The sequence below is a fragment of the Protopterus annectens genome, chromosome 1.part1 (assembly GCF_019279795.1).
Source record: "Protopterus annectens isolate FY-2018-M chromosome 1.part1, PAN1.0, whole genome shotgun sequence".
Taxonomy (NCBI): Eukaryota; Metazoa; Chordata; order Ceratodontiformes; family Protopteridae; genus Protopterus; species Protopterus annectens.
In genome coordinates, this window is record NC_056726.1 from 1,024,791,987 (window position 1) to 1,024,807,757 (window position 15,771).

The 15,771-nt window shown below is 38.1% G+C and overlaps 1 protein-coding gene across 1 annotated transcript in view; it reads left to right on the plus strand.

Annotated features, from left to right (window-relative positions):
• The first annotated feature begins 1,058 nt into the window (after positions 1–1,058).
• The window catches only part of LOC122815279, a 164,584-nt gene continuing 149,871 nt past the window's right edge, over positions 1,059–15,771 (plus strand). The window contains exons 1-2 of the mRNA XM_044087642.1: positions 1,059–1,620; positions 3,583–3,852. Of these exons, the coding sequence (XP_043943577.1) occupies positions 1,059–1,620; positions 3,583–3,852 (832 nt within the window). The remainder of the gene's footprint in view (positions 1,621–3,582; positions 3,853–15,771) is intronic.

The window sequence follows — 15,771 nt, forward strand, 5'->3', positions numbered from 1 at the left end:
ATGTGAAGGACAATACCTACACTATAAAGAAAGCCTTTCAACAAGTAAGACTTACATAACTAACCTATCAAAACGTGTTTTGTCAGATTCTGAAATTAGTGTACTATCCAAGGGTTTATCATTCATACCCTCGAGTGATATGAGTATTACAGATATAGTATTTGATGTAAAAATGTTTACAAGAAATTTGATGTTAAAATATTTGTTTCAACAAACTTCAGTCAATGATAGATTTGGTTTTAATAGACCTAGCACCTTTCTACCTAAGCAAACAGCATTAATTAATGCGTTTGAGCAGATTTGTATAGATAATATATATAAAGCCTACAATGATAAGACCTGTAGAAATAGTTGGCACTATCTTAACAAAAGGGAGTATGAAGCTCTACATAAACTTGAAAATGATGCAGATCTAGTTATTAGGCCAGCAGACAAGGGCGGGCGCATAGTTTTGCTAGATAGGGACTACTATGATGTCTTAATGTATGAGATGCTTGATAATACTGATTTCTATCAGAAGGTTAAACATTCTTATGTTGAAGAGATGGTTCTAGCAGTTAATAATAGGATTAGGCTTTTAGAACAAGCAGAGCTCATATGTAAGGAGCTAGCCAAATACTTTATTAGTATTAAATATACCATACCCCACATACAAGAGTTGCCCAAGATTCACAAGAATCCTGTTAGACCTCCCATGAGACCTATAGTGGTGGTGCACTGAAGCAATTTCTATATATTTAGATAAAAAGTTGAAACCTATTATCGAGAACTCTGAATTTGTCCTAAAAGACACCAAACAATTTCTTAATGACCTTTATGTATTTATGGATCAAAGTATGATATGTAATAATTTTATTTTTGTAACGTTGGACATTGTTTCTTTGTTCGCTGTTATTCCTAATACAGCGGGTCTAGAGTTTTTTAGTAGACTCGTGACTCAAATGAGTTTATTCAACATTGACGAAATGAGAGTATTGCATGAATTAATGAGTTAAGTGCTTATGAATAATGTATTTTTGTTTAAGAATCAGATTTATTATCAAAGGAATGGCATAGCGATGGGGAGTTCATGCTCTAATACATATGCTAATGCCGTTATGTTGACATGGGAGACACAGCATGTATTTAATGGACCATATCGTGAACTTGTACTATTTTATAGGAGGTTTGTCGATGATCTTTTTATTTTGTGGGGAGGCACAGCCTCGGATTTGTTATGCTTTGTTGACTATATTAATAACACAACACAATTTTTGAAATTTACCCTGAATTATTCTGAAGAGAGAATCAGTTTTTTGGATGTATTTTTAGAAAAAGAGAGTTCAGGTACAATTAGCACTAGACTTTTTAGGAAGGAATGTCATGTAAATACTCTGCTGTCAAGGGAAAGTATGCATCCCAGATACGTATTTAGAAATGTTGCTCAAAATGAAATTTTCAGAGCATTTAGATTAAGTGCGAGGCAAGATGAATTTGAAAAGCAACTCATTAAAACTGGTCATGATTTGGAAGAGAGAGGGTATGAGAAAAATATTATAGAAGATGGTTCTAGGAAAGTTAAACAACTGAGGGGGACAAGAGCCAAACCATACTTTTCAGATAAGTATTGTAGGGAAGTAAGTGAGATAGTATTTTGAATGTCAACATCTCATATTCAAGGGATGTTTGGAAGTACACCAGTATTATCAATAATTATTGGAATATACTGACAGACCCTGTTATCAGTAGGGTTGCTGGCTCAATACCACAGTTTACTTTCAAAAATAAAAAGAACCTTAGAAGAAGGCTATGTATTAATAGAGATAGTGTTAGTGCTATTAGCTCAAGTGGAACAAAACCATGTGGCAACTGTAATCAGTGTCAATTCATTAATAAAGATTCATATTTTAGGCATCCAGACACAGGCAGAATTTTTGATATTAGGGTTAGCGGCACATGTGTGACTACACATGTGGTATATCTTGCTACCTGCTGTTTATGTAATTGTTTCTATGTAGGCAAGACAGATTGTATTCGAAGGGAAAGAATCAGAGAGCATATATATCATATAGGTAAGAGGTCTGAATGCAATGCCCTGTCTAAACATGTTTCCAAAGAGGGAGAGCAGCACAGGTTCAAATTTATGATCGTTTCCAGAACCTTTGAGAGTCTGAGATGTGGGGATATCAGGGATAGAACTGAAGAGGTAGAGGCTAAATGGATAGTTATGTTGAGGGCCAATTATGGCCATGGACTTAATGATAGTATGCCCATTAAGCCCATTTTAAGAAAAAGGGGATTACGTAGGCAAATATGAAAGCAGGGCTTTATTTTAATATAGTTGCTACAGATTTCATATTGAATCACTATTTACATACATTTATATATTTGTGTGATGCTAATATATATATATATATATATATATATATATATATATATATATATATATATATTTTAGGATGTTTTTATATGTTTTATTAAATACATAAAAATTTCTATATATATATTATAAACAGTTATATTAGTTGATGTTAACATACTTCCAGACATCCATTTTTTAACTTATCATTTTATAATAGTATATAACTTTAAATTGATTAGACTATTAAGTCATGTGGCAAGATTAAGATATATAAATAGGTGTGGTTGATTATTTTATTCATACACCTGATGAAGCATTGTGTGAAAGCGCTTGTGTGACATTAAAGAAGGCATTGCTTTTTACTACCTTTGAAGACTGATTTATTTACTTGTTTTGATTCTGGAGCCTTACCTCAGCATTCTTTTTTGGATTCAAGTCTGTATTGAGTATTTCAGCAGAGGTATTTGGTGTTCATTGGGCATTTTTTGTATTCTCCTGGGTATTTTATGTTCTTTACTTTAAATTGAGGTAAGTTTGTTCCAGAAAATGATGTTTCAGGAAATTATGTTTCAGGAAATGATGTCATGTTTTTTTAAAGTATTTAAGGGTTGACTTTTTGTTTGTGAATTGTCTGAAGAAGTTTACATATTTTTAGTAAACAAAAGCGCTAACATACAGTCTTTGTTTCCTAGCGTGGTGCTTTTTCCATGTTTTATTTTTTATTAGTTTGTTGAATCATTTAGTTTGTTTGCAATCCTGGGTATTGACTAGAGAATCTAGGGTATTTGGGATGAAACAGCTAAGCTTGAAATGACCTCTGGGTCAATAAACTAGTAACGTCCTATGATCCTATGATCTTCCCTTTATGGCATCTCTGATGTGCTGCAATTTTCATCAAGGTGCTCAACTCAAGGTCTGAACCAGTAGCTGCTGCCCTCTTTTTGAATCTTTTTAGAGCAGCAATACCAATATGTCCCACTTTTTGTGGTCTGTTCATTCAGTGTTAAAGAATACGGACAGTACTGCTATACTTTTGAAGTGCTTTCTTAGACATTTTATTGGATCACTTATATTCAGATAAGAAAAAGCAATGAGAGTCCCCCTCATAAAAATGTGAAGATGTAAGATGGAAGTGTAACAATAAAATGCTTAATTCAGTTAAATTGTGTACTAATTATGAATCGATTTAACTCGTGTTGCTGTATTAAGTTAAATTCATTTACTCTTTATTTCACACACAGCAAAACTTGAAAAGCCTGACATTCATGTTATAACTGAGGGTTCTGTTTCCACTGGCCTTAAAGTGAGGATCGAGTGCAGCAGCAGCAGCTACAAACTCACAAGTTGTTCATTCTACAAAAATGAATACAAACTTTATCTGCCTAACTCCAGTACTCAGTATGTCATTGAGGGAGCTACAGTATGGGATGAAGGGTTATATATGTGTGACTGCAACACTCAGGCTAACATGTATACAGAAACAAGTTTCCGTGCTCCCTTAATCATAAGTGGTAAGTACAGACTGCAACAGTTTCATATTTTGCTGAAGATGTTTACTTCTAGACAAGTATGCATTCATTGCAACCAACACAAAAAGGTTATGGACTGAAGTGTGAAATGTGGTACAGTGAGACACAACAGATTAGCACATACCCCTGGATTCACTAATCTTGTGTGTAGGACTAACTTAGTCCTGCAGGGAAGTGCTCGTGTAGGAGCAGGAAGGCAGCACGCCATGCATATTAATGAAGGCACGTTGCCCAAGCTCCCAGGCTTACACGGAGCGTGTACAAGTGCAGGGGGTGTGTCTGACAGCAGAACTCTCAGAATAAACATGGCCCTGAAATGTAGAATAGCTGAAAGTGTTAAGAAATGAGTGAGATTGCTCATAGGTGTCCGCATATCCCCACCAACAGTCCCCCATTTGTACAACAGCAACAGTACGTATAAATAAAATGAAGAAACCCATTTTTTTTTTAAATCCGATTAAAGCTAACCGTAGGTGTGTGGGTGTGGCCATCGCTTAGCTACTGTTAAAGCAGCTTAAAAGGCTGAAGAGGATAACAAGAAAGATATACACAACTGAAGCATCACAGCAATATTGTAGTAGGCAGCGTATCCACCTGATGAGCAGGCATTACTGGTTCAAATCCCACTGCAGCACAGTCTATTTTACATGGCAAAGCACATTATAACCAATGTTTGTTTTGCAAAACCCACTACATAACACATATTTATGAACTAGAGTACTGTAGGAAATGCACATGTAAAGTTTCAGTGTCATAATGAATAAGGCACTAGTAAGCAGGTCTAAGCACAACTAAGCAGTAGTAAGCATATGTAAGCACTAGTAAGTGTGTTTATAGGGTCTATGTTAAATAAACGAACACTTAAAATGTCGAGTACAACATACTCAAACACTTTTAAGCAAATATTTATATAATCGACAGCCCAGAATGTCAGAAAACCGAGTTCTGAAATGTTTCTGTTGGCCAGCACTGACATATGTGACGTTTTACATCATGTCAGCTACTGCTAACGGTGCTGTACGGTGCAGTAAGGGAGAATTTCCCTTTTCTGCACTGAAGTGTGGTCTTGGAGTTGGTATATATAAGTAGAGGGGGTGTGCAGGGTGGCTTGCCCCCCTGCTTGCAAAATTATGGTATGTTGTTCTAAGTTTTTTTTTTTTAATCTACTGGAAGTTACTGTTAGTTGGTGGGAGGGGTGAGTGGCGAAACAAAACATTTTGGGATTGTGTTTTGTGACATTCTGGGATCTTGGTTAAATAAACATTCGCTTAAAAGTGTTTGAGTATGTTGTACTCGGCATTTTAAGCATTTGTTTATTTAACATAGACCCTGTTTATATGCATTTGCACAGGGGTAAGCACTGCCTACACAGATTAAGCAATGTGGAAGCTAACAGTATAAGAAACTGTAACCAGAAGGTAGCAGAGCTTACCACCATGCAAACACATGCACACCCGCTTACAACTGCTGTAAAGTGCCTAAGCACTCTGTATCTAATAGCCTGTGTTCTGCCCAGCAACAAAATAAACAGCCTCTACAAGGCTCTAACCCAGGACCATGCACAAAGTGATTTACCACTAAGCCATGCTAGATATACATTGATTTTTTCAGATATATAACATCCAGCCCAGTCATGCAACAGTACCATCATCTAGATGTATGTGTGAGTGTAAATATATTAATATCTAAACAGATACAACATATCTTTATATGTAGATATGTACATAGGGGTCTATATTACGTTATTGAATGATAACTTCATCGAAAACATAATACCCGACCTCTAAATATTGAACGCGGAGTACAATGAATGCTAAGAACAGTGAAGTAAGAGTTTTCGAAAAAGAATAGTTGGCCAACTTTAGGATGATGACGTGTGAAGTACAGATGAGCTGCCATCAGAACTATTTAAATCTGTATACATGAAAAACATCAAATATGTAAATTCTGTATATAATCGTTATGCATGTCACTGTAAATGTGCATGATATCTTACTAAGATTCAATTGTGAATGTTGATGTTGTGCTGTTAACAAAGTGCCTACTCAGTTCATTTAAATAGCACTTTTACTGACGTATTGTGCGTGATAGCACTATCTAATGTAGATTATGGCTTGCAACTCACGACCCCGTCCTGGTGTTGTAGGCAATATGTATGAGACAGTTATGTCTCAAAAAATAGAGCAATGTTGTCTATCGATGGGTACCTGTATAACTTGGGGAAAGTAGTAAAACAAAGAAAGTACTGGTGCTGTAGGTTCAAGTCATTGTTCAAATGCAAGGGTAGAGCAGTGACAGAAAAGGAAGTGGGTGGTGAGGTATTATTGAAATCTGTAGGACATGATCACGCTTCAGATGTTACTGAAATTGAAAGGTATAGAGCATGTCATGCATTGAAAGAAATTGCTCGGGTGCCCAGGAGTACACCTGCTTTGTTGGAAGATGTTGTAGCCTCACCTTCTGTAGAGACAACAGTAACTTTGCCGTCAAGACGGTCAATGGTGCAACAAGTAAACTGTGTTAGGAAACAAAAGATGTTAAAACACAAGTCTGTAGGCAGTACTTTAGGTATGGTAGATACTACACAGTTGTCACATAATGAAAGCCACTTTATACAAAAGAGAATGGTAGATTTGCAGAATAATGTCCATGTTATTGCATTTAGCACTAAGGACAATTTAGAAAATTTGTGTGAGAGTACTGTCTGGTTTATGGATGACATATTTCTGACCAAGGGACGACTTTGTAGGCAATTGTATTCTATACATGCTTTAATATCCTGTGGTGGAAACTTTAAAAGTGTGCCTTTAGTGTGCTGCTTGATGTCCAGGAAGTCTTTCAAGGCATACAACTATTTATGGGAGTGTTTATTTTCTTTGCTAGACTTAGTAAAGTATGAGCCAACAGTAAAGTTTATTATGACAGACTTTGAGCTGGCATCTATCAAGAGCATAAAGCATAACTATGCTGATGTGATTGGTAAAGGTTGCTTATTCCACTTTGCCCAGAGTGTATGGCGCAAAGTGCATCCAGTAGGTTTAGCAACGCGTTATGGACAGTCTTCCACTTTTCAACTGGAAGTTAAAAAGTTGATTGCACTATCATTTCTGTCTGAAAATGAAGTTCTTTCTGCTTTCAACACACTATCTGAGACATTCCCTGTGGGGGTTAAAGAACTTCTGACATACTTCTAGGAAACATACATTTTAGGGCGACCAAAAAAGCAGTACACAAGAAATGCAGATCCTAGTAGGTTTCCTCCTATGTTTCCAATCTCATTTTGGAACGTGTCAGCATTAAATGAGTTACGTTTGCCTCGTACGCAGAACTATGTAGAGGGATGGCACAGGCGTTTAAGGTGTTTACTGGGCAAATGCATCTGTGATATTCCTGCGGTTCTAGATGTGTTGATATGAGAGTAAAACAGAGTGAATGAGGTGAGGATGCAGTTAAAGGCAGGGTATCCTCCATCTCCTAAGAAGCGGAAAACTATGGAGAGATATTCCCTTATGCAAGCAGTGTTTGAAAATAGGGCAGAGTATTTAACTATTGAGTTTGTAACTGCTGTAGCCATGCTGTTAAAAATAGCTACACACACTTGTATGATGTACTGTAAGTATGAATTTTCTGTTTCTATGTTAGCAATACTTTGTGTTTGACACTATATGGCAATAATAGCCGTATTCAGTTATGCAGACAAGTGTTACTTTAAGAGTTATAGTGCAATAGGGTTGAAATGTGTCTACGTTATGACATAGCTTACTTTTCCATTTATATTGTAGAAGTGAAAAGTAAACAAGATGCTGAATTAAGCATTTTCAAAGTTTAGTTATGCAATTATGATTTTTCTTTGTGATTGGTAGCAGAATAACTAGTTACCATTCAGTCGCAGTTGGACTGACGTATTGCTTTATTTACGTTTCATGAATAATAATTAGACCCAGGCTCAGGTTGTGAAGCGGGCCAACTATAGCAGTTCAACATTTTCAGTTTTGTGCTTTTTACTGTTCGACTGTATGAGACTTCGATATTTAGGGGTCGGGCATTACGTTTTCCATGAAGTTATCATTCGATAATGTAATATAGACCCTATATAGATATATATATATAAATATTCAGAAATATATACATATATATATATATATATATATATATATATATATATATATATATATATATAAACATATATACATGCAAATGCAGACATCTACACATATGTATGTCAACACCTATATGTTCACATATACACAGCAAGTTACATATATATATATATATATATATATATATATATATATGCAGATATGTATCCCTGTAGGTATATATGGATATAGTTATAAATATGTAAACAAATATATATATATATATATATATATATATATATATATATATATATATATACATATATATGTAGGTATATATGACCATACATCTATAGATAGCAATGGTAGATTAACAGAAATATATGTGTCCATATGCACCATTAATGTGGTTGAGAGGCCCCAAACAACATACATCCTGTACAAATTGCTATACCCCCCCCACAGCCAAACACGTCTGCCCTGCAATACGCTACAAGGTTTAATTTAATTTAATTGTTTTATTTAAATAGATATTTAAATTATGTTTATGTTATGTTTTATTTGTTCTATATTTCATTCCTCTCTCCCCCACCGACTAGGCAGGCCGACTTGTACAGGCCCATCGAACCCAGCCCCTCCTCGACCCATACTTTAGCAGCCACCATCCCTTCCCTGGTTATCGGCCTGTAGCTACCACACCACCACACTTTGCCCACCTTCCACTCCTCCTCTCCTCGGGACTCATCTTGTACGTTGTCCCGACCTAAGTATCGTAGACCTTCCACAAGCTGTAGTCCATGCACATATGAACACAGCCATGCTTACCTTCATAGACATGGTGTTACCCCAAAGAATGTAGCCCAGTTTTCGGGTCATCCCACATGGGATGAATGATTCCCTGGTAATAACAATAGACTTCACGTGTGGCTTTGTTTACAGCAACAGTTTTAGATACATAACATATATATATATATATATATATATATATATATATATATATATATATATATGTGTGTGAACTGGAGTACTGCAGTAAGGCCAGATGTGAGGCGTTAGTGTAATAAAGTGTTGAAGTCCCCAAGACCCCATACAGTGTACGTACACATGATTCACAGATACCAGACACAGATATGACATGTAACAAATAATAAATCAATGGCAAAAGGATAATATAATGCTAATTAGATATTAAGCAACACTAAGCATTGCATAGCTCAGCTTACATGGTCTAAGTAATGTGTAGACTGGCTAATTTAATCTGCCCAGTGGTATGCCCCTTTAAGCAATGCCAGCATTAGGTAAGGAGGTGTGCCTATAGTCTAGCCTTTTCAAAACCGTCCAAACACAGGAAAGTGTGTGAAATTGGGCGTATTTAAACCCCACAGGCGCCAATAATTCCCATAATTGGTTGCAGCTCCCTACTGTAGGCAGAATGGCTGGAGTTGGGGAAGGCGCTCAATTTAGAACACAGCACTGGGGCACCCAGGAGTCCAGATTCATGGTATGGCTCCTGGTAAAACACATGAGGAGAGACTACTGCACGGCTAGTACCAGGGCTCTCAGTATAATGTGGAAGCCTGGGACAGTTTCACCCGTGACCTCACCGGTGCCACTGGTATCCCCTGGACTGGTGAGCAGGTCAGGCATAACCATGCTGACCTGAAGCGGCGGAGGGTTGATCTCTTGGAAAAGTGGATCCAAGAAGCAAGGCAGATGGCTGATGCCCCAGCACTGAGTAAGTACTCATTCTACTAAGTAGTTAATCATCGCCTAGCTTGTGTATACTATGGATAGGTATGGCTAAATATCACTGTATTTCTGTGACAGCTGCAGATTAGCAGACTGCGAACCAGCAAGCCCATGCTGCTAGGCTGCAAAGGCTGCATCACGAGACAGGCTAGTAATAATCCTGCATGTACGGTCATAACAAAAAAATATAATAGTTCTAAAGTGTTGTACCAGTATAAAAATGTATTGTGTATGAGATGTACTGAATAAACCAGACAATATGGCATGTAGACTGTCATATAGGTTGCGTGGAAAACAGGTGTAATATCTTGTGAATAAAAGTATAACCCCTGGAGTGCTTGTGTACACTCTGCTTTCATATGCTGTTATAGTGTTGCATTCTATAAATAGTATTGTTGTAGTAAGCAGTGTTACCCACACTGTTGAACACAGTGAAAATGTGTAAGAAGTTCAGTATAACAATGTTGGAAGTCCCAAGAGGACAGTCATATAGAACAACTGAGTGAGACTTAGAAACCATTGGAATGCTTTACACCAATTCCCTGATAGCACAGTGTACTGTGATGTCAACTGTAATATTTTTACCACACACAGCAGGGGGTTCGAATTGTGGGAGTGGTAATAAGGTGTATGCATAATCATACCCCACAACTGTAAAGATTTTTCGAGAATGTTCAGATAGAAAGCTGTATGCATAATTAGACTCAACAACTGTACAGACTTTGCTAGAATGTTCTGTAAGCATAATCATAACCATCAAGTGTACAGACTGTGGCAGAATGTTCAGGTAGTAAGCTGTATGCATAGCCATACCACTGAACTGTTCTAATCTGTCCAGCATGTCCAGATAAATGGCCCAAATCTGCTGCCTGGTAATCTGTTCCCCTGACAAATCAGTGTGATGATCCAAGAAATGTAGGCAGCTTATACTGACATATAATGGATAGTCAGACCTGAACATAAAAAGAGAATGCATATGGAAACAAACCTGTCACTGTAGCATCTCACCCAAAGTGTATGACAGCAATTCCTAAATATGTCACATTAACACCTGCATCATGTCAAGCCTTGACCAGAGTGTGTGCGATAACGGATTGTTAGGTATGTGTATAACATCAACATGGAATCTGGGAGTATATGTAGTATTTGTCAGGTAGTGTTAACAAATATTTCTCCACAGCTATGTGAGGTGTAGACTGTAGGTACATCACAATTCACTTATACACTTGTCCAGAAGCATGGAATTTGGGAGTATGTGTAGAATTTGTCAGGTGTTGTTAACATTGATTCCCTCAACAGCTATAACAGGTAAGAGGTGTAGACTATACGTAAGACACAGTCCATGTAGATACTAATCTATGAACATATCATTATACAAAGTAAGCACATTGGGTACTGTAATAATACATGTAAGGGACAGATCACTGAAGTGACTAAGAAAGTTGTGAAACTACAGGGATATTATAGTTGCTAACTGACCTCTCTCTCACCCCACCATATGTACTACAATAACCTAATTACACACCTGAATGGGTACGTGTACACTTCAAACTTTTGTTGGGACATATGTCCTATTGGTTTATAAATATTTTCATTTGGTTCTATGCATGTGCCATGTCACAATACTCCCATATTGGTGGCCTGTTTCTATCAATGACATCCGCATGCTGTTGTAATGGCCACTGTTGTCCCATATATGCATGTGCTCTGCTTGCTCTGCAACTGTTGTAAATCTAGTGTCTTGGGTTAATGGGAATACCTATGCATGCCGTTATAACTAATCCTGAATGCTGTTGACTATTACTAACTGATATCTTCCTTAAAACTGCAACACCATAGTTGGTATGGGAAGGCCAGTCCCAGCGGACCCACCTGTCCCACCTCAGTTGGCCATGGCACTGGGCACTATCATGTCTGGGGCCCAGCCTGAGACCTCCTCCTCCATTGGCCCTGCACCACCTTAAGGTGGAACCACCACAGGGGATGGGGCTTAGCCCCCCATGGGAGTGGGGTTGGAGAGGTACCTGTCACCCACCATCAGGTCCTGGCCGTGGTGCGTAGGGAGCTTGATAAGGGGATTCAAGACCAGCTACACCAGCTTGATGGCTGCAGGGCACAATTAGAGGGTGAGCCTGCCCCTCCTACCCAGCTCCCAGCACAGCCACCTTTGGGGCTGTGAAGGTAAAGTGGTGACTGCCCATGGGTGTGGATGTCATTCCCACTGTTTCCATTTGGGGGCTCATGGGCTTGTGACTTCCAAAAATCCCTCCCCGTCCAAGGTTTTTAACCCCACATGTGTCATATACCGCCCCTGTATGCATCTTGTTTGTCTTGTCTGTTAACCTCCCCAACCTACCTCCCCAAATATACCTACTACCCCTCCACAACATCCCACTCTCACCTGAAAAAAAAAGGGCAATCTGTTCCCACAAAAAAATCTCACCCCATACATAGCTGACCATTTCACACATGTCCACTGGACACATGTAATCTAGTCTAATTGGCATCACAATGAATTATTGTTGTCCTCATCCCCACCCAGGGGTCGAGTGTACAAATCTAACCCCAAATTCAATGTATATTCACAGCTGTTGCTGTAGAAGAAATGGGCAGCTATGGACCTTCCCTACACTCTTCCTGCATATCCCTGGCTATTTTCCCTACTGTCTTTCCCTCTTTGTGCTCCTTTATTCACTACTTTTCTATCAACCCCTTTTTCTTTTCTTTTAAAGAAATTAGCATGGGGTAAGCAGGTGTTAGCAGTTTTAAGCAGCAGTAAGTGGGTTTAAGCCTGTTTGCACGGGGAGAAGCACTATCTACATAGGTTAAGCAATGCAGAAGCTAACTGACTGTAAGAAACTGTAACCAGAAGTTAGCAGTGCTTAGCTCTGTGCAAACACACACAAACCCGCTTATAACAGCTTTAAAGTGCCTTAATCATTCCGTATCTAAGGGCCCATGTTCTGCCTAGCAACAAAATAAAAAACCTCTGCAAGGCTCGAACCCAGGACCCTCCACACCAGACGCAAAGTGATTTACCACTAAGCCATGCCAGATACACATAATTTATTTATTTATTTTTTATTTTATTTTACATTTATTGACCGGGATAGTCTGACTGGATGCATGTCCATTTTCAGTGGAGGCCCAGGGAGGAAAGCCCCAAGGGTAAGCAGATACAGCATTACATAATACCAACATTACATATTACAAACAGACTATTTACAGAGATTACATAAGTAAGCAAGTTAAACAAGTTCCACACATTACAGTTAATCCTGAGTGCAAGTCAGGATTAAATTAAATTACACAGTAAACTGGTTAACAGATTTTTACACATTCTAGAGAGAGTTAGCCAGGCTTGATACATTGACATATCCAGTTAAGTGACATCACCCTAATCTTTTCAATAACATATCATCCAGCCCAGTCATTAAACATTGCGGAGAATGTATTCCAACATTTAGATGTGTGTGTGTGTGTGTGTGTGTGTGTGTGTGTGTGTGTGTGTGTGTGTGTGTGTGTGTGTGTGTGTGTGTGTGTGTGTGTGTGTGTGTGTGTGTGTGTGTGTGTGTGTACATATACTAATATCTAAACAGATACAAGCTATCTATATATGTGTGTGTGTATATATATATATATATATATATATATATATATATATATATATACACACACACACACACACACACACACACACACACACACACACACACACATATATGTAAATATATATGATCATATATGCATGCAAATGCCTACAGTCATAGATATTATGTCATACATATAGATATATAAATGTCAGCAGATATATATATATATATATATATATATATATATATATATATATATATATATATAGGTATATACGGACATACATCTGTAGATAACAATGGGGAAATAACAAAAACACATTAGTCCACAGGCATATACATATGTCTACACCTATATGTCTACATATACACAGCAAGGTACATATATGTATGCAGATATATATCTATGTAGCTATATATGGGCATAGTCATATATATATATATATATATATATATATATATATATATATATATATATATATATATATATATCTATATAGGTATATGTGGCCATACAGCTGTAGATAGCAATGGTAGATTAAAAAAAACAAATATGCCCACATGCACCGGTAATGGTGTTGAGAGGCCCCAAACAATATACATCTTGTACAAATAGGCATATCCCCCCCACAGCCAAACACGTCCACCCTGCAATACACTACCAAGTGTTGCAGGTCCCATAACCAGGACCTGACATGACATGGCCACAAGATGTTAACAATACTACATCCCACCTGTATGCTGTCAGGCTGGTATTGGTAACATATCATGCAGTACAGTCCGGCTCCCTTAGGAAATGTAAAATGTGGAAGCTATCAACACCCCCAGGTTACATATACACAGACACATATATGCAGATACAGATATATATATATATATATATATATATATATATATATATTTACACATATATATATATATATATATATATATTTATATATATATATATATATATTTACATAAATATATATATATATATATATATATATATATATATATATATATATATATATATACATACATGTGACGCTGCCCGGTTCAATTCTCAGCTAGAGCGTCTTCTGCGTGGAGACATGCGTGGATGGGCGTACCTTCGTTGAAGGTTGTGCTTCAGGCCTGGCAAGCCAGTACGTAAAATTCAACTGCCAATTATTAGCAGACCGGAGTTCCGCTGTGGCGACCCCTAACCAGGAAAAGCCGAAAGACACAAATGAACATACATGTGACTGCACATACACACGCAGAGATATGAGTAAGATACATATGTAGAATGCGCACAAAATATGGAACAGCCACTATGCCTACAGTTTACTCCTGAACAACTGGACACTGTATGGGGCACCCATACAAATGACATTCACTGCCTGCAACATATACCCATAGAGGGGTCATAGGAAATAACCTCACATGCAGGTGTGCAGAAATGGAAAACCTTTATTTGTGTACTATTACAGTTCTACATATGATTGCTACTGTAATTGGGATTGTCTTCACAGACATGGTGTGTGGGAGGTCACATCTGCTTTCCACAGGTGTGCCATCGGCTACTCACAGACATCCTAAGGACATCATAGTGACGTACCACTGCTAGCACATACCACCCTTATCGACTGCAGCAGAGATATTGGCCAATATGTGTGGACATTCTGACACACTCTGTACAGTCCATAGGTATACACAGACCCCCTTAGTGCAAAACATGTGTACCATGCCTGACAATATGGATATTAACAGCCATGGTGATGGGTATAACACATAACGACGGGAATACATATGCCACCATAGGTCATGCAGTCACACACACCTGTCCGGCCTGACATGTAATAACGGCTGGTACAGGGGTGCCATGGCCACATACTACCCACTAGATATTGACATACATCTGTACAGCATCCCACTGCTCTGTCTGACATACATGACTGTTAAGTGAGGCCCAGCAGCAGTACACCTGGCAAGTATCTGCACATGACATCTCACTGGGTAAGTACAGTAAGCTGCAAGGTCTGTAACAATGCACTGTGCAGGCTACAGACAGACTGGCTCAACACTGGCTTATATCTCCTATGGGGGAATGCACATGTACCTGCATATATAGCAGGCTGTACAGGCATGTCACAGCACAGGGTAAGATACACGTGTGACAGTGCATAACCACAACCAATGAGAACACAGCCACAGCCACATATGGCAAGCTAGCATAATATTACAGTATATGAACTATCTGTGCAACACCATCCTCATTTGTGTCACTCACACACTAAAGTGAACACCACACCCCGCACGTATAGCTTGCACGGCCAAACCAATATGAAAAACACACAAACGGCCAGCAAAGTAGTCCAACGCTTTATTGTAAAAATAAATAAGGAACATAAAAATGTCCCAAACATCTATAGGTTACTCAAACCTGTTTCGGCACTAAGCCTTCCTCAGTGAGTGAAAAAAACAGCCCACAATGGAGCCTCATTTTATATAATATA